Raw genomic sequence first — 21297 nt, 5'->3', positions numbered from 1 at the left:
GTCTCTTTAACTGTAATATTTTATGATGAAGTCTCTTTTAACTGTGTTACTTCATGATGTAGTCTCTTTAACTGTAATACTTTATGATGTAGTCTCTTTAACTGTAATATTTTATGATGTAGTCTCTTTAACTGAAATACTTCATGATGTAGTCTCTTTAACTGGAATACTTTATAATGTAGTCTCTTTAACTGTAATATTTTATAATGTAGTCTCTTTAACTGAAATACTTCATGATGTAGTTTCTTTAACTGAAATACTTCATGATGTAGTGTCTTTAACTGTAATACTCCATAATGTGGTCTCTTTAACTGTAATACTTTATAATGTAGTGTCTTTAACTGTAATATTTTATAATGTACATGTAGTCTCTTTAACTGAAATACTTCATGATGTAGTTTTTTTAACTGTAATACTTTATGATGTCTCTTTAACTGTAATACTTTATAATGTAGTCTCTTTAACTGTAATATTTTATAATGTGGTCTCTTTAACTGAAATACTTTATAATGTGGTCTCTTTAACTGTAATATTTTATAATGTAGTCTCTTTAGCTGAAATGCTTCATGATGTAGTCTCTTTAACTGTAATACTTTATGATGTCATGCAGTCTGGTCAGGATCCATGCTGATCGCTTTCAAAGCCTATTGCAATTGGAGAAACCATTAGCGAACAGCATGGATCCTGTCCAGACTGCACAGATTCATGCTGGTGATGGTTTTCTCATAATGAATTTCTTCTGAACAGTTCAGCTTGTTAAGTTGAAAAGTGGGTCATGAGCTTACAATATTGCTAACAAGAAAAATGTGTTTGGTAATCTCTAAGGAGTAGCCATTAACACCTTTGGATGCTAAAGGGCTGTGAAATTGGTTTTATTTTTTTGGTTCATATTTATTGATTGAACTCCAGTATATTCTCCTAGAATGATATTTAGGATTGCTTGTAGTTAACCTCCTGTTACCCTACTGTTTGATCCACATTTTCAGTATTGATAATTTTCTTTGATTTGTCTTAGAGGAGCCTCTCTGGCAAAGTGGAAAAGGTTGCTGCCTTCGTACCACTTGCCCTTTACTCCTGTGGTTTCAAAATCTCACTTAGGTGTAGATCTCTGTCATGTGAAGAAGCCATACAGCTGGCTTATGAAAGATTGATGGTTCCACCGACCAAGGTGCCTGCCCAAGCCTGAAATAATTCCTGGGTTCTTACTCCACCATGAGAATCTGGACAATTGCCATAATACCTGTAATTGTGTTGGTAGGGCTTTAGACCCAACAAAATTAAATCTCTTTCTCTTTGAAAAAGCGGCTATACCATAGATTTATTTTGTATCTTTTTATGACCCCCACCCCCCATTTATACGGAGGGCATATAGTGTTTCTGCTGTCCGTAGGTCCTACCAGAACACCCTACTTCCACTCCTGGAGATCTTTAAAATGATGCATAACTTACATCTAGGTCTTGCCTAATGACTTACAAAAACAAAGTTATAGATTTTATAGATCAAACTATTGTGCAGCAATTTTCTGCATGTGTTTCAAAGTTTTAATTGGTTATTGTCAGCTATTAGTTGGTATATTGATTCTAGTTCTCTTATTGTATTGCCACTGTTTATTCTTTAATATCTTATGAGCAGAAGAAATCTGAGCTATTTTGTTGATAAATAGAACAATAAAATTTGCATGCACTAACCATAAACCATGTTTTATTTAAGTAACTGAGATGGTGGGTGGAAAAGGCAGAGAACTTAAAAAATACAGTTTGTTTATTCAGTTTTCTGGGAATTTGTTTTTTGTCATATGACACTCACAGATTTCAGGCCATTTTCAAATTTATAAAAGAGATTATTTTCCCCCAATTATGAAAGAGTACTTTTCCAGAATTAACAAAAATAATTATGATTTGGGAATTACGTCACAAATGAGAAAACAATGAGTCAATTTTAGATTTGAGAACCACCAGATATGAGCATCTGTTATTGAAAAGGGCCCTGTTTTAGTAAAATGCCTCTTTCCACATCAGGGCATCATTTTCTCAATATGAGAGGCAAAGGCCGTCTTCCCAGCTGCTGGAACCCGCCCGCTTAGCTCAGTAGGGAAAGCGCAGATCTATGGATCCCGGGGTCGCGAGTTCTATCCCTGGGCTGTCAGTGTATTCTCCGTGACGATTTGATAAAAGACATTGTGTCTGAAATCATTCGTCCTCCACCTCTGATTCATGTGGGGAAGTTGGCAGTTACTTGTGGAGAACAGGTTTGTACTGGTACAGAATCCAGGAACACTGATTAGGTTAACTGCCTGGCCTTACATAACTGAAATACTGTTGAAAAATGGTGTTAAACCAAAAAACAAACAAACATATCTTCCCAGCTGCTGGAGGAAAAGCCTTGTATATTGCAGACTTATTGCTTTCCATTAGAGTATTATTAAACTCATTATGATTTCTGTTTTTAGGTACAATGGACAAAACTGAAGTCACAGCCGATTTGTTTGGTATGTATTAAAGTTATGTCAACAAAGAAATCAGTTTTGCAATATGTATGACAAGATTGAGGCCATTTTATCTTTAAGTAGTCCTATCAACTTTATGATAGTGATGAACTATGGTTCCTGCTTGATTTTTGCACACTTATCATGGCTTTATTAGGTTAAATTGTCTAAAATAGCGCACCATTCACAATAAATTTAAAATATTGATAATGCACCAAAATGTACATTGTCAAACACTAAGGTTTCATTGAATACTGCTGGCAGCAACTGATTCTGCCTTTGCGGCCAGTGCAGACCAAGATCAGCCTGCACTGTTTGCTTTTCAGGCAGTAAATTTTCAGTGGACACCCCTTTGATACATAAATGGTACTGACCAAATTGAATGATGGATCAGTCCATTTTAGAAATTAGCAGGGTAAAGGTTAAACCCAGGGCCAGTTGGCTAGCTTTCTATCATTCAACAGAACATAAGTACTAAGGCTCCCACTACTACAATTCATTTATACTACCGATATGTCATTGAAAAATCATATGTACAGTCAAATGTGTTTTTTCAACTGAAGATGACCCCTCAGATATTTGAGGCCTGCATAGAGAAAAATGTTTGTTGCTGTAAATATTTGTATTTTAGAGAAATGTGTTCTACATTTAATGTGAAATAGGCATTTTCCAGCTTAGGCAAAATGTAGTTCAATATTGTCCATTTCCTTAAAACTCTCTCAAGACTGGTGCAGATTTATCCGGCAATGCGATTTATTCAAACTTATACAAAGATAGAGATTTCTTGGGCCTTGATCATTAAAATGAAAGGACCAGTGGAAATTTAATAAGATAAGCAATACAGTTACAGTAACTGTACTTTAATAAGAGAAATAAAAGCTCAAGTAAAGGATCATGCTTATCATGAAATTTCTGATTAAGTAAAGCTTATTATGCAGAAATGATAGGCAAACAATTCTTTTTCTCTATCTTATTTTAACAACATGCTGTTTTCTAGCAAGTTTAACCCTTATCCTGCTAAATTTCTATAATTAATGAACTTGTCCATCTTTCAATTTGGACAGTACCATTAACTGTAAAAAGGGGTGCATATAAAAAAGATACTGACTGAATAGTGTACAGTGTAGATCATGATCAGACTGCACGGATGTGCAGGCTGATCATGATCTACAGTGGTCGCAAAAGCAGAATCAGTCGTGTCCAGCGTGGTAAGGCTGTTAACAACATGCTGTTTTTTAGCAAGTTTAACAAGTAAAATGTGTTCGTTCCAGTCACAGTGGTGAAGAAATAGTGAAAAGTGGGTTAACTAATTTGATCAGTACATTTTGTATATTTGAAGGTTTCAAACTGCAATGATATGCTTTCAGTTCTTGGATGAGGTAGTCCTAGAGGTTGAGACCTGCTCAGAGCCGCGCCCTCCAAACAAACCTAGTCACCAGTCAAGTACCAGGTAAATACTTGAAAAATAATTATTTGAGCCACACCATGAGAAAACCAACATAGTGCATTTGCGACCAGCATGGATCCAGACCAGCCTGTGCATCCATGCAGTCTGGTCAGGATCCATGCTGTTCGCTTTCAAAGCCTATTGCAATTAGAGAAACCGTTAGCGAACAGCATGGATTCTGACCAGACTGCGCAGATGCGCAGGCTGGTCTGGATCCATGCTGGCATCAAATGCACTGTGTTGGTTTTCTCATGGTGCGGCTCATTTGTACATCAACACCACAACAGCTGTAGAGTGTACACCACTGTTAAGACTAATGTGTCTTTAGCGTTCAGAGGTTGTTGTTCTAATGAGGTTGATTTTCTAAGAACATTATGCAGTAGGAAAGAAAAGATCTGTCTTTACTGAAAGAGATGTTTACCGACCAGGGGAATCTTTAAATGTAGGTTAAATTGTATTTGTGGATTTCTGATATTGTCTGTAGGATAGAAAAGTCTGTCCATGTTACATCAGTCAGAAAAAAATTCTTCGAAGTTACAGTGTAAGAGAAAATGTTAAATGTATTATATAACTTTAAATTTTTTAACATTTAAGATAAACCTTAAAGATTACTAAAACCAGTCTTTTTAAATTACACTGAAATATACTTTCTGGAAAATCAGAACTGGTATCACATTTAAAGGCTTGTCCAGAGCCGTAGATTCAAACCACAGACTTGTAATGGGTGGTAGATGCCTTTTCTGCCAGACTACTGTTCCATTCATAGTTATCTTACAGGTTTTATGCCACTCTAGGAATGTTGATTCATTGCATAAGTAGAGGATATTAATTTTGTATGTTTCAGTGTAGAACCAAAATACATTTCACTTGTGAAAATTTAAAATCTGGTGTTCACAAGTTAAAGATATTTCGATCTTTAAGTGTAGTTCTGTTATAGTGAAATTATAAAATGAAAAACCCACTCTTTGAAAAGTGGAAATTATAAATATAATTCATAGTTACATTTCAATGAACTACTTAAAAAATGATACTAATTAATGATTACTTCTTGTCAGGTCTGAGGGTAAATACGGATTTGTGGACAAAGTGATGGATGGGATATATATTCATATCAACTCGGTGTCAGTACAGTTTGTCTCGGATAAATTCCATGCAAGCCTTCAGGTAACTCAAACCTTTACAGGATATTTCATTCCAATTACATCAATAAAAGTTTTGTATGATGTCTGGAAAGGGTAGCACTGCTACTAGGTTTGCAGATGTATAGTATAGTCTTTGATGGATAATACATGCAATTGGCTTTGGAATGGATAGTGGATGATAGATCATGTGTTAATCTTTCAATACTATCTTGGCATGATTGACACTGGCGATGGAGTGTCTGGATTGTGTCACAAGCCCTCTCTGGGATTAACTTCATATGTATGTAGATCACCTTGTTTTTATTTTGCTCTGGTAAATCTAGGACACAAGCAAAGCTCTGTTTCATAGGTAGAACCTGTCCTGGCCTCTTACCTGGTGAAAGAAACTCCAGAAAGTTCCATTGCCTAGAATGGGATTTGAAGTCTGACCCTCAGGATTGGCAGCCAGGTGTGTTACCACTTAACCACTCATAACATGCATGCTATTGTATTAGTTTTCACTAGATATGTTGTTTCATTACATTTGAGTTTACATTTCAAGACAGATGCGCTGAGTCGTTTCCGAACATAATTCAGTTAGTAAAACTTTAAAGCGTTGACCCGAGAATTTCGAAATATAACTGGTCCATCATTGGATGTATGGTCTAATACCGTGGTAATTATTCAAATGGGGGTTAGTTCACTGAAATTTAACTGACTGAATTAGGGCAACATGTTCAAAGCATGATCATGCCATGCACATGTGCAAAGGCAGCCGCATTTGCAACATATTGCCGCCAGCAGGCTAAAGGTTAGGTAATGATATTGAGTTTGTCAGCTGCCATGAAATGAATGTTTTGATATTTAAAAAAACAATGACCAGATATTTTAAAAACTCATTTTTAACAGCTTTCAAGAGTGAAGGTGCAGAGTTTAACACCAACATGGAGTAATCCGACAGACATGCGACAGTCGAGGATACGAAGCGAAGCTACTGATGAGATCATACTTTTCAAGGTTATGTTTCATTCTCTTATATCAGGGTATACTGTAAAATGATTTAATTTTGTGGGCATGAAATTTCGTGGTTTTGGTCAAAACAGCAACTTCGTGGGAATATGAATTCGTGGATTTCAACTTTTGAACATAAAATGAATGGGAATTTTACTTGTTCGTTGGGATTAAATTTCGTGGATTGACTCAACTACGAAATCCACGAAAATTACCCCCCCACGAATATTAATGATTTCACAGTATCAAAGGCTGGGAACGTCAGTCTTTCTGTTGATTATTTGTTCACATAGGCACATTTATAAAACTGAGAACAGGTCAGTACTGTTATCGAATCCAAGAACATTGATTAGTTCACCTGTCTGCCATTACATAACTGAAATTCAGTTTGAAAATGGCTCAAAACCTAAAACAGACAAACCTAATTGGTTTGAGCATCAAGGTATGAGATAGACTGGTTGTTTTTTTTGGGGGGGGACACATAACTTGATAAGATAGCAGCAAAAGCAGATTGGATACTGAAAATTAATATTTTACAGGAAATAGACTGGTCCACAACACGTATTGAAGCTAATGCTCGTGAAGGGGACACAAATATGCCAACTACACCACTTCGATTGATTGCGAACCAGTCTAAAATCAGGATTGTAATGAAGAAAAAACTAAGTGGTATTGTTTTTGTTTACAATCGGTATTCAATTTCTTTTTATATGCCCGTTATAATTCGTGTCTGAAGCATTACTTTATAACTGTTAAAGGAATTGACTTTAAACTTGGCATGTAGGTAGGTGGAGATGAGACAATGCGCAGAGCACATGAACTGGGTCTGTATATCAAAGGTCAAGGTCCTAACTTGATCTTAAAGGTCAAATCTGTCCGTCATATAATAACTCATATTTCGTATCTGGAGCATTTATTATTATTAATTAAATGTATTTACTTCAAACTTGGGATGTAGGCAGGTAGTGATGAGACGATGTGTAGACTTCATGAACTTGGTCTGTACGTTAAAGGTCAAGGTCACAAATGGAGCTCAAAGGTCAAATCTGTCTGTCATATTTAGTGTCCAAGAATAACTTATCAATCATTCAAGGTATTGACTTCAAACTTGGAATGTAGGTAGATGGTGATGAGAGCTTGTGCAGTGCATGATCAAGAGTGATAGGTCAAAGATCAAGGTCACAGCAAGGTAAAATATTCGTATCCAGAGCATAACCTAAAAAAAACATCAAAGCTATTGTTTTGAAACTTGGAATATAGGCAGGTGATGATGAGACAATCTGCAGACTGCAACAGTATACATTCCCCCCCCCCCCCACACACACACCTAAATAAAAAGAAAAGAAAAAAATAGTTTCTTGTCTTTTAATGTATAATAATATTTCTTTAAAATGACTTGCAGTCAAATTCCAGGTTTTCGTGGAATTTCCATGTTTTCATACCTATATTATAGTAGTAAGTAAGTTTCTGGTATTTCTTCTTTCCCTGCAGATTTTAAATATAAAAGGAGATACAAATAAACCAGAAGTATTTCAGGTAGGTATAGTTTGATGTGACTCATGTTTGGTGTATATTTCAGACTGTAGTGTTATAGCTACAAGGATCATATTCTTGCTGGATGATCTACTGTGGGTACTGACAGACACCCAGCTTAAGTCAGCCATGTTGTATGCTAACTCTCTAAGTACCATGATTGAGAAATCTTCAAAACAGAGTAAACAGCTAGCAGCTGAAAAACTTAAGGTAAACATGCAGGCAACTGCTGGACTTTATACTTTATATGTACTAGTATGAATATTAATTGATGTATTGCTGATGATGCTGCCTCTGTGGCTGCATTGTGGTGTTGGCTGATTTTGAAACAGTTTGCTCTGAACCTCACTCAGGCTGTTATTGCCTAGCTTCAGTAGATTTAAGCCCTGCATGGGTAGTTATACCTTGAAGCTACACAGCTGGCCGATCTACACTAACTGCTCATCAATGCTTGAAATGTTGATATGACTTGAAGCTAAAACAGATAAATCAAAGTGAAATCATAAATGTAAATGTGAGGCTTATGTGATTATGCTAATAAAATCTGGTAAAAGACCCTTTTGAAGCAAAGAATTCAACAAGGAAGAATAATAGCAGACTCAGTTTGATTGAGTCTGTTCATGAGAGGTAAAGAAAAGTGCAACACCTCTCACGCCCCCTAGCACCGGCTTAAGCGGAACTCCATTACACATATGTTGAATGCACTCTATGATCCCAAAGGACCAAAAAAATATAACAACACTAAATCTAAGCCTTGAAATGATATCCCAATGAAGAAAGAAAATTTCCATTAATATAATAATCTAGGAGGTTCTGTCCCTACAAAATGACTATATACTCGGAAATATAATTACAGCAAAATTACATTATTTCTGAGCCCGCCCACTTAGCTCAATAGGGAGAGCACAGCTCTAAGGATCATGGGGTCACAAGTTCGATCCAGGGCAGGGCGTATGTTCTCCGTGACAATTTTATAAAAGACATTATGTCTGACATCATTTGTCCTCCACCTATGCTTTATGCGGGGAAGTTGGCAGTTACTTGGGGAGAACAGGTTTGTACTGGTACAAAATCCAGCAACACCGGTTAGGTTATCTGCCAGCCTTTACATAACTGAAATACTGTTGAAAAACAGCGTTAAGCCCAAAATAAACACAAAACATTATTTCTGTCAGTGAGTAGATGCTAAAATTCTTGTTGTATTTCATTTAAATTTGTATGAAAACCATAAGATGTGCAAAAATGTTGCTTAATTTGCTATTTCCATTTCTAGAAGTTTTGATTATATTGTTAACAGAAGCAGGTTAAAAGTGGAGCAGACCAGTTATATATGCAGCAGCAGCAACAATCACGAGCCAGAAGTCAGACAAACGAGGCAAAATACTTTCAGAGATATGATGTACAGACAACCTCCTACCATCTCATAACTAGCAGGGTAGATCTACACCTCTGTGATGACACGCCCACTGAGAAAGGTAAGTAAAGTAACATAGGACCCTTATTCATCAACATATATAAAAGTCTGAGCAGACACTGCCTGTTGATTATACTTACAGATTTTATTTCATTAAGTTTCTTATGAAAAACTTAATGTGCAAGGATTATTCTGTACTAAGCCATGTCAGTTTCTGTATTGTATTTGAAAGAGATATGATACCTTTTAAATGTGGTCTGGTTAAATTTTGGTAAAATAATAGATTTCTTCAGAACTTCCGCATCTGATTATTGTGTTTTCCACACCACTGCGGTGGGAGACATATTGATTTACTCCTGTCTGTGTGTGTGTCAGTCTGTCACAAATCCTGTCCGCACTCTAAGTCGAACATTTATCATCCGATCTTCACCAAACTTGAACAAAATATGTTTGCCAGTAAGTCCTTGGCCAAGTTTAATAACTAGCCAAATCGACCCAGGCACTTTTGAATTATGGCCCTTGAAATACCGAAAATACTGATGGCAGTGTTACAGGTCTTGGTGCATGGTTGACTCAGATACATAATGGAGAAGAAATGCCAATCTAGATGATTAGGCAGTTGTGGGAGACATGCGCTTTTTTCAAAAGCAGCTCTAGTTTGTAGTATAAATTGAAGAAAATGACATGAATATAAGAACAATTTAAGGTTTGCGTTAACAGTTATATGTTTTAAAACTTACCATATTGGTTCATTTTGTTGAACTATCCACATATCTGTCAAATGAAAATGTAAAAAGGAATTATATTGAAATCAAAAGAAGTACTTAGCTTTTTAAGAATTTTCATATGAAAGGGAGATAGCAACAAAATTTTATTAAAGACAGTCACAGGTAAATTTCTTTGGGATATCTTACTCTTGTTATGGACTTTTTCGACCTTAAATGAATGTTGTTATAAAGGAAAAGTGGAAAATTTTGTGTAATGATGTTCGAGATAAATCATCTTTATGTCAGTTTTACTTTGTGCACTTACAGAGTCCAGCCCGAAGCATAATAAGAAGATAAATGGAGGTGCTATGCAGATAACCATACAGAGATTGTCCCTGGATTATTATCCTTTCCACTATGCAGGTAAAATTGTTTATACTAGCCATTGGAATACATTTTTAACACTACCATAAAATCCCATGTATAGTGCGCCCCTTGGACAACCCTCAGATCAGGCATTCATGTTATACAAAGGTTTAAACAATATCTCAGTCTCAGAGAAGTGTATTTGTCTTTTTTGGCTAGGTCTGCTACTACTCTTACTAAATCCATGATAAAAGTGTCCATTTTCAGGTGCTTACTTTTCCAGAAAATTTACTAGACTTCCCCCCCCCCCCCACACACACACACACACACCGAAATATGAGGCAAAATCAGGGGTACGTATTTTACCTGGGGGTGCAATATACACAGATTTTTTACGTTATGCCTTATCGGAATGTGTATAATCAGATTATTAAACCTGATTTGTTTGTATTTAGAGTCCGTCCTTACAACAGTGCAAATGAAATTGTAAAGAACAAAGAAATTTAAACAGTACCTACAATCACTTTAGGACAATTTTTAGCAAGATAATTTTATGTCTTGACTTACTAAACTTGGATCTGCTGAAAAGTTTCTGTTGAGGTATAATTATACAACATGCACACTGAAATACTAAAGTATTTATTGACATAAAAAAAGGGAATATGCCCCTCTATACTAAAGATGCTTGGAGCCCTACTTGCATGGAGCCTTATACATACATGGAGCTGTATATGCATGGTGCCCTGCAGAACCCTACCTGCATGGAGCACTGCATACATGGAGCCATACATGCATTTAGTCCTACCTGCATGGGACATTACATATTAATTTGATTTACTAATCAGAATTGCAAGAATAAAAGAGTGATGAATGACTGTATGGAAAGTTATTTAATAACAACTGTTTTGCATCATGTACTTAATGTTTAAGACTTTGGTTCTGTGAAATCAGTTTTGTTTTGAGGGCAAAAGATTTCATGTTTTCAGCAAAAATTGATATTTCATTGGGACATGAATTTGTTGATATACATGTGTTGGGAATTTTGTTTGTTCACAAGGATTGATGCAACCATGTAAATCCATGTAAGTTAGTCTGCCATGAACTTTTATGTACACGAGACCAGGGGAGGGGGGGGGGGGGGGAGGAGTAAGAGTTGGGGTAGTATTATATAACTTGGGTATGTCAGTTCTTTTCAGCCAAAATAGAACACATGGCATGAAGCTAGTAATACTACTTAGTACAAGTTTGCTACTAGCATCAGAAATGGAGTAAAACGTCAGATCTCCCAGTAAATGAAAGCAATAAATGCAATTTTTTTGTGAAATCATTTAACTTTGTGAGCTTGAACATTTGTGGTTTGGTCAGAAATGGCAGTTTCCTGTGGAATCAATTTGTTGATTTCAAATTTAAAGATAAAATAGAAGGGATTTTTTGTTTGTTTTGGGATTGAGCTCATAGATTGACTAAAACCGTGAAATCCATGATAGTTAATCCACCATGAAAGATAATGATTTTAAAGTAGTTGAAAATACGCATAAATGGCTAGTCAGGGGATTCTTGACAGGTTCTGAAAATAACCTGAAAATTTTAGAATTAAAATGGACATAACATACCTATATAGGGAGGCATACCTCTGAAATTTTTTACCTAGTACTTGAAATGATTGTCATAAAATAAGAAATTACTATATTGAACTCAGTTGTATGAGCATGACTGTTAATGTTATAATTGTGGTACTTTGGTTTATCATTTTATTAGATATGGATTTGATTTTGACCAGTGGTAAGTTCAGTGTGAATATAAACGTCATATGGTATATTATACATAGGAACATAGTATTTGTCTTCATTTTAACATTGTTCATAAAATTGCTTGAACTATGTTGAGCTGTCTTTGGGCTTGAGAGTTGCTTGGTGAGCCCATAGAGCAGAGCTTTAACTTTCTGTTGGTGAGTTCACAGAGCAAAAATTTAACACTTACTTGGTGAGCTCAGAGAATGAAGCTTTAATAATCTCTGGGTCAGTTCATAGTGTACAGTTTTAACATTCTCTTGATGAGCTTACAGAGCAAAGCTTTAGCACTTACTGGGTGAGCTCAGAGGAGAGTTTTATCAGTCTCAGGGGGACCTCAGAATGTAGAGCTTTACCACTCATTGGGTGAGCTCAGCAGAGCTCAGATAAAGCTTCTTTTGTTTCATTATGTTTGTGTTTCTGCATGCATTTTAGAATTGTCCATTCGGGCTAAAATTTGTTCTGTTCCAAGGATGAAAATCCACTTTTTAGGTGATTGACTTCAATATCATTCTAAAAATTATGATAGATAATATCATTGTATATTTTAATAATTCCTGACACATTTATGCACCTTACACCTTACTAGCATAACATCAGAACATCTAACTATTGTTTGATATTTTGTAGCGTTTATATAATATAGGATCAGAATTAATTTTCAGATCTCTGTTCATCACACACTGTGGTCTTCCCATCTTCCATAATATCTTATCCAAAAGTTTTAAAAATACGTTTGGAGACCAGTCTTTAGGGACAGATCCAGGAATTAGGTTAAAGGGAGGTAAGAGTGCAGATTTCCCTAGGGGGACCATGGGCATGCCCACTTGGAATGTATGACATATGGTGCAGTCTAACATATATTTGACATAGTGCCATCTTTTAAATTTGTAAATGTCAGTTTGACCAAGTTGATAGCTTTTTACCTGTTGTCCATTCCAAGCACTTCAGGATTTGTAAGTACTACTATAATATTATGAGATAAAATGGTTTTTGAGCAAAACAAGCCAAACATTTTGACTAACTTGACTGATAGCGCCAGTTTATGCAAAAGTGTATGCTTACCAGATTTTGTGTTATTATGTCTCTCCCCTCCTCCTTTTACTGGTGTGGGGGGTGCATATTGTTTTTGCCCTGTCTTTCCTTCCGTCCATCACACTTTATTTCTGATCAATAACTGGAGAACCATTTGACCTAGGAAAATCTCATATGGAGATATGGCTTACAGAGAAGATGACCCATATTGTTTTTTCGGGTCACTTTGTCAAATCAAATTCACAGGGCCTGAATATGGAAAACAGTTTCTGATCAATTATTTGAGAAACACTTGACCCGGAAGGTTGAAACTTCTTAGGATGATTGGACATATGGAGTAGATGGCCTCTTTAGTTTTTGGGGTCACTCTTTCAAAGGCCAAGGTCACAGGGGCCAGAACATGGAAAACTGTTTCAGATCAATAACTTGAGAACCACTTGACCAAGAATGTTGAAACTTCATAGAATGATTGGACATGCAGATTAGATGACCCCTACTGATTTTGGGATCACTTGATCAAAGGTCAAGGTCACAGAAACCTGAACCTGGAAAAACCGTTTCCTGTCTATATAATTTGAGAACCACTTGACCTAAAATGTTGATACTTCATAGGATGATTGGACATGCAGAGTAGATTAACCCTATTGAGTTTGGAATCACTCGATCAAAGGTCACAGGAGCGATCTGTCTGACCGTCCATCTGTCACACTTCATTTCAGATCAATAACTGAAGAACCATTTGACCTAGAGCCTTCAAACTTTATAAGGTGATAGGGCTTACAGAGTAGAATACACCACTCTATAAAAGGTCAAGGTCACGGTTGCCTAAATATGGAAAACAGTTCCTGATCAATAACTTGAGAACCACTTGACCCAAAATGTTAGAACTTCATAGGGTGATTGAACATGCAGAATATATAACCCCTATTGATTTTGGGGTCACTCAATCAAAGGTCAAGGTCACAGGGGCAAGAACATGGAAAACTATTTCCGAACAATAATTTGGGAACCACTTGACCCAGAAGGTTGAAACTTCATAGGATGATTGGAAAATCCCTATTGCATTTCAGCCACTAAGCCAACCATCAGTGTCTCTTTGACTTTCGCTGCTGTCACTGTTGACTTCTTGCCTATTACTACTATGCTTTGTTGGAGACATGGCCTTTTCTACAAAAGCATCTTCTAGTTCTAATTTGGATCTTCCTTTTGTTTCAGAATGCAACCTTGCCATTGGCCGATTTCAAAAGCAATCTTTGAATTGATTAATTAGATGCTGTAATTTTTGGACTGGTCTCCAAATTCAGTTTGAAAATTATATTCATAGAGACAGGAGCAAAATGATGTTGCACCTCCTAAGGGAAATAATAGTAAAGCAGAGTTTTCAAAACAGGGAGTTGAGGCAATTAGCAGGGACAGAAACCTCACTGAACATCCCGTAACAAAAATCCAGAAAAAAAAACAACAAAAAATCTTCTTCTGGAAGTAACCATCGATTGGTCATAATTATGTCTCCCACCACACAGTGGTGTGGGAGACATAGTGTTTACTCCTGTTTGTCTGTCTGTGTGTCTCTGTCACAAATCTTGTCCGCACTCTAAGTCCAACATTTCTCATCCGATCTTCACCAAACTTGAACAAAATGTGTTTGCCAATAAGTGTTCGGCCAAGTTCAATAACTGTCCAAATCGGCCCAGGCACTTCGGAATTATGGCCCTTGAATTACCAAAAAACGCTCAGATTTCTTGCGCAATGTTGACAGCAAAAGGACCCTTATACTACTTTTATTAGAAGTAGTATAGGGATCATTTTGCTGTCAACAATGCACATGCGCTCTAGTAGTATAGGAGTCCTTTTGGGGTCCATTATGTGCATGTGCTCTAAGTAAACAGTATATAAAGACTGACTTATTATTTAGATGATTAGGCAGTTGTGGGAGACATGCGCTTTTCTCAAAAGCAGCTCTAGTTTGAAATAAATTACTAATCATTGGGTATGGGGTTGTTAATTATATATCATTATAAGACATCCCAACTTCTCAAAGTTACATGGTTGGGACCAGCACAATCATAAAGATCCTCTTATAGGAAAAAATATCACATGTCGAACACATGAATATTTCTTCTTTCTGAATTTAGGAAGTTAATTATTATGCGTAGTTATATAGTGCTAAGTCACTAAATAAGCACCAACTATAACCTTAGTACTTTAAAGCTGATGAATGTAGTGAAACATAATTGAGCCGCACCATGAGAAAACCAACATAGTGCGTTTGCGACCAGCATGGATCCAGACCAGCCTGCACATCTGCGCAGTCTGGTCAGGATCCATGCTGTTTGCAATAGGCTTTGAAAGTGAATAGCATGGATCCTGACCAGACTGCGTGGATGCGTAGGCTGGTCTGGATCCATGCTGGTTGCAAATGCACTATGTTGGTTTTCTCATGTTGTGGCTCAGTTTTTGCTTTATAGTTCAAATAGGCTGTGATCTGCTTAATTAATACAAGAAGAAATAAGTAAAATAATCAAACTTTCAGAATACGCATTGGTAAATTATCTTTCTGTAAATGAATAAGCTTAAAAATTGTAAATGGAGACATGACAGATGTATCTAATAGCACAGCTAACTTTTGCCTGGTTCAGAAATCAGAAATAAATCTGAAGCAGACCTAATCTTGACTTGGTGGCAATAACACTTGATACATACAGAAGCAGTTATGACATTTCTCTCAAGCTGAGCAGTTGAGTTGATTGGAATACAGATGAAAGTATTTGTAATAATAATAATAATAAAAGGTGTTAGCATTTCTGACACTGCTACAGTTTGCCAATAAATGAATACACAGGGACTTGGTGTCATGATGTTGAAGCTTAACCAGACAAGGGTCATTTTATAAAAGGACCAGCGAGCCCGGGTGTTCAAGCAAGCTTTGATTCACTGTACTTCTATTTTTTACAGTTTAACATAGATAATTGAAAAATGAAAATGTTTTGTTTTGGTTTTAATTGGACTGTGTTTATATATTTTTATGTTTTGATTTTCTCAGTGCGTTGATTGTATAAAATTAGCATGTGCGGTTTTCTATAGTGTTGTTAATATTGTTTTCGGTTGATTGTAACTATATTTTGTACAGTTTTGTTTAGATGACAAATTATCCTTAGCACTGTACAAATACTTATATGAATCGTTAAGCTGACATCAAGTGCATGCACCTTACCGCTATGAGTTTGAGCCTTGCTTGTGTGATCATTTTTGAAAGTCATGCAGCTGACTTACTGAAGGTCCTTGATCCTTAACCAAGGTGCCAACTTGTGCCTGAAATAGTGTATAGAGAGCCACCTTGGGTCTTACCCTGCCATCATAGTCGTCATATGACCAGCATTGTGTTGGTGTGACTTTAAAACCTAACAATACAAAACAATAAATTAAACATAGTTTTAGCTTTATGAATACTGAAACAATTTTTTTTTTTAATGTGTTTTGCGGTACCATTGCTTTGATATCATCAATTATCCCAAACAGCATTTTATTGTCCATTAATTGTTCATTAATTTAGTATTTTGTTGTACTAAATGATATGTACAACTTGGTATTATGTTACTATTGAGAGCTTAGCTGTAAAATGCTATATTTACACTGCCTCATCTAGCAGTTTGAATGTACGGATAATGCATGTTTTTTCGTGTTATAACATCAGCAGAATCCAGAGGGATTGATTGGTGCCCAAGCCCGGTATTCCGAGGGATTCTGAAGATGTTATAACACAAAAAACATGCGCTAACACTATTCTAGCATAAAACTTGTAAAAAAACTAATAAATGAATATGTTACACATTTCCCTCGACGACATTTAATTTAAAATTTCCATGAAATGCGCGGGAATGTCTGCGTTGTTTTTTGACGTTGACCTCATTTCCTTTTGAATAATTCTTTTTGGGGCCGTTACACATTTAAGCTTTGACCCAGACCGTGCATAATATTAAAAGGTGTTTTAACAGCACGTGAGTGGGAGAATTTCTCTGTTAACACACGTTTTCTCTCCTGTTAAAACACCCTGAAAAGTGACATGAACAGCAGTTTTATGCTAGAATTAAGGTTAAATGTTACTTTGGCTTGCCACATACCATTATACCCACCATTACATACATTTCCTGGGTCAGAAGTCATAAAACTAAGTTTAGAGACCAGTCTTACATCTTTGTTTTATAACTGTGGACCCGGATAACTGACTGTTTAAAGACAGCTTGTTTTCAACTAGATATATGTTTTTTCTGGGATGGTTTGTTTGTCCTTTTTTCTTTCTTACTGTAAACTGTTTAAGGGTACATCTAGTACTTTGTCTGTCATACATTTGGGTGATTGCATGTTTTGGCTACTAATGTTTGCTATTTGATGATGCCTGTACACTTCTTTCAGGATAACAGGTTGTCATAGCATTTGAACTTTACTGTAATTTTCAAAGATCTTGCTATATCAGGGTGCCCAAATATCTATGAGGGCGAGTAAGTATTCAGAAAATATTGAACATTGGAAGAAATTCAGAAAGAAAAGCTGTCAAACTCAGTACAAACAGTGATTAAAGAAAATAAGAAGTTGCAGATATGAAAGATCATGACAAGAAATGCATATCTTAAATACATATGATGCCATGCATGTTATTTGTGTGTAATAGGCATAGGGAATTCTGAATGGAATGTCTGGTGTATAATTGGAGTGATGGTGTTGTATGATACTCATTTTCTGTTTAATTGACAGTAAAACATGGGTGTTTATTTAAGATGACAGTTAAACATTGTTTTTTAAATGACAGTTTAATATGGGTGTTTAAATGGCAGTAAAACATTGATGTTTAAATAACAGTTAAACATTGATGTTTAAATGACGTCATGAATGATCAATAGAATTACTTGAATGAGCCTGGGTAATCGAGATATCAGTGCCCAAGCAAACAATGTTTCACTGTAGTTAAAGTATAAAGGAGACTTTATGTAGGTTTTTTGTTTTGGAAAAAAATATATAAAAGAGACCTTATTTGAGATGTGTAGGAACATATTGTAATATGGAGACTTTGTAAAAAATTATACTACTTTCGCTTGTTTTATAAATCCATGGTTAATAAATAGCATAATCCAACTGAAAGGCAAATATTTAACATATCAAAATTAGATTACTGTAAAATATACTTGATGATGAATATCACACAAGCGGGATGAGACCATTTAAATTTTTGGTAAAAAAGTCAAAACTGGAATCCAAAGAACTGTATTATTTATTTCTATGCAAATTTGTGTTTTAATATGTCTGATATTGTAACAAAAATGAACTGAAATTGTTTGGATGTAAATTAAATTTAAATGTTTTTTTTTTATCAAATTTTCTATTTTCGAAATAGACACTGTTCATTTTAAAAAAAACCCAAACAAAACAAGGGTGTTAAAAGGGCTTGTCAGTTCTCATTAGATCATTAATGCATTTTAGTTATACCAGTTTCAATAATGTATGTTTCTGTGTCTTTTTATATGTTATTCTGAAAACTAGGTCTTGAAACTTAAGTAATCCTTTAAAATTCTGAAAAAAAAAACATTGATTTGATATAATTGCAGGTGGTGAGAGGAAGAACTGGTACCGTTACACTGACAATCAAGGGTCAAGGAACACCTGGGTTCAGGAACTGTTTAAAGCCTTTCGTGCAGAAGCAACTAAAGCTAGGGAAGTGTGTAAAGTTCTCTCCCCTACACAGTCACCTGCTCACAAAACAGCCAATCAGAAATCCCCGGCCAAATCAGCTCAGCAAATGCAAAATCCTCAAGGGGTCAAAGGTCAGGGTCATGCTAATGGACAATCTCAAGGTCAAGGTCAGACTGGGCAGAGAGTAACTAAATTACTAGAGAGCTGTATGGTTTTGAAGATAGAAGAGTTTATTATCTACAGAGTTTCGACAGCAGATAATAAGAGAAATACTCCGAAAAAGTTCTTCAGTTCTGACAAGAAGGCCCTACATTTACCGTCTGATATGTCAGTTGTACATGTTGAATATACGGACTACTTCTTCACTGATGGAATAGATTATCCAGGTAATCTTTACTCATGATTAAGCTGCCTTAGTTTTCAAGTTGTCTTCAGACCGCTATTCTAGCGCTATCATAAGTTCCTGCGGAAAGTACAACCCAGAAATTATCTAGAAATACCACCTGCAGGTTGTTAATTTGTGGGGGTATACTGCAAATGGTATACGAGTATTGTTTTGTTCTTGTCTTTCAGTCCGCCAGTCTGTAGACAAGTTTGATTTCCGATCAGTAGCTAGAGAAAGCCTTGGTATTACAGTGGTTAAACTTCATAGGATGATTACATGTGGACATTATACTTGCTCTTACCTTTCTTGCAGAGGATGGTGTCACAGTGACCTTGTGACTGAAAACAGTTGTTTGATCAAAACATTTCGAATGAATTGGCATGCAGTGGTCAAACTGCATAGAGTGGTTGTCTTTGGTCAGTTGATGTATTGTTGGTCAAAGGTCAAGGTTACATTGTCTGAAATGGTTTCAGATGAGTTAGTGAAGAATGCTTTGGACTGTCAGACTTAATCCTTTCCATGCTGGACACGATTGGTTTTGCCTTTGCAACCAGTGTAGATCATGATCAGCCTGCACATCCATGCAGTCTGATCATGATCTGCACTGTTCGCTATTCAGCCAGAATCTTTTTGATAAGCACCCATTCTAACAGTTAACGGTACTGTCCAAATTGGAAGATGGACAAGTTCATTATAGAAATATAGCATGGTAAGGGTTATTACTGTTCAGATCATTGCCTTTGGTTAGTATTGTCTATGACTCCTATTGTTTTATAGGTCAGTAGGTCAAATATTAAGGTTAAAATGACTGTGAGACTGAAAATTGTTTCTGACAGTAATTGGAGAACACTTGGGCCTACAGTTGACAAACTTCATACCTGTTGTAACTAGATGACCCCTACTGTTTCAGTGGTCAGCAGTTCAGAAACACAGCAGTAATGAATACTTACAAACTTTGGTATTTGCTGAGGAGCATAATTGCAGTGTCTGTCAGCTGGATATCAAATACAGCTGTAGCTATATTGATCATATGATATAACTCATTAAATTTATATTTATTTCCTCTCATTGGTCTAAAGACTAGTCACATAATATTTGATAAAAAATTGGAGCCAGAAACTCAAATTGCATGACCTCCAACAGTAACATCATAACATTGTGATGTCTTAAGAATGTGATGTTGTACACTATGACAAAAACACTGGAAAAAAACTGCTGCAAAAGTGTTTTGGGTGGGATACTCTTTTCTCAAATAGCTTTCAAGTTGTTTGATTTTATAGTGATGCAGTTGTTGCTATTCAGGTTTGGGAGATATGAGGATTTATTGACCTTGGAATAGCGATATCCACCTTGCACTACTCCCTTGGCTGAAACTTTGATGAATCTTCAAAAGACAATCAATGTATATTATATTTATTTAATAACTCTTGTTTAATTGGACACAGCTGAAAGAGATAATTTGAACTTAATCATTTTATTGCCGCAGGCAGACTATAGTGACTGGAGAGTGTTTTAGTAGGCAGGTACTTTTTGTTTTTAATCATAACCTTTATTACAACTCTGATAATCATGCCCACCAGAAAAAGTTCAGCAAAAACCAACATGATTATGTTTGTTTCATTTTCACAGTAGTTCATATATCCTTAAGCTTTCTCGGCCACCTACAATGAGTTTGTTTGTGTTGATGCAGGTAATACTTCCACCAAATATGTTTTTAAAAACTTGCAGTTTGGTGCAGTCTGCACGCAGCTGATGAATGCAGTGTTTCTCAGTGCTGCACACATATATTTTGCCTTCATTGTCTGTAGTTACACCCCAAGGACCTTTTAGGTCAGTGTCTGTGTAGATGCTTTTAACATGTCCTTCTTTGGTCAAACTAATGATATTGTTCTTTATATAATCAGATATGTAGATAATTTGGTTGTCTGCACTGATTGCTAAACCGTAGGAAGCTCTTAACAGCCTTTCATGCTCAGAATTAGTTTTAAATGTTTCCAGGATGCTGCCTTGCATGTCAATAACTTTTACATGCAAATCTTGAGCTACAATTAGATTTTCATCATTATATACTACATCGAAACATGTTTGCTCAGTGTCAATGTCAGATTCTTTAATGAGTGCAGCTTTTGACACCAATAGAATTTGTAGTTTGGATTCTAGTGCTACTGCAATTTTATCATCTTTGATACTTGTCACATTCCGAACTGCTTCTTCCATGATCATTTCCGATACCACTTTCTTATTCCTTACATCTATCACCTTTACTGATTTATTGTTGTTATCGGCAATAACAATGTAATGTTCATGCATCACTGCA

The 21297-nt window shown here is 35.9% G+C and overlaps 1 protein-coding gene across 2 annotated transcripts in view; it reads left to right on the top strand.

Moving 5' to 3' along the window:
- Positions 1-21297, top strand: part of LOC123536248 (bridge-like lipid transfer protein family member 3B) — a 51047-nt gene that overhangs the window by 14200 nt on the left and 15550 nt on the right. Inside the window, exons 3-12 of one of the 2 annotated variants that reach the window (XM_053527963.1) lie at positions 2451-2489; positions 3854-3936; positions 4989-5097; positions 5964-6071; positions 6605-6734; positions 7645-7808; positions 8896-9073; positions 10047-10142; positions 11844-11867; positions 18511-18981. In XM_053527963.1, the coding sequence (XP_053383938.1) occupies positions 2451-2489; positions 3854-3936; positions 4989-5097; positions 5964-6071; positions 6605-6734; positions 7645-7808; positions 8896-9073; positions 10047-10142; positions 11844-11867; positions 18511-18981 (1402 nt within the window). The remainder of the gene's footprint in view (positions 1-2450; positions 2490-3853; positions 3937-4988; positions 5098-5963; positions 6072-6604; positions 6735-7644; positions 7809-8895; positions 9074-10046; positions 10143-11843; positions 11868-18510; positions 18982-21297) is intronic. The other variant, XM_053527964.1, reaches the window with a different exon arrangement.

This window comes from Mercenaria mercenaria, chromosome 17 (assembly GCF_021730395.1).
Source record: "Mercenaria mercenaria strain notata chromosome 17, MADL_Memer_1, whole genome shotgun sequence".
Lineage (NCBI taxonomy): Eukaryota > Metazoa > Mollusca > Bivalvia > Venerida > Veneridae > Mercenaria > Mercenaria mercenaria.
The sequence above is the reverse complement of the archived record's forward strand: the minus strand, read 5'-3'. Positions and strand labels throughout refer to the sequence as shown.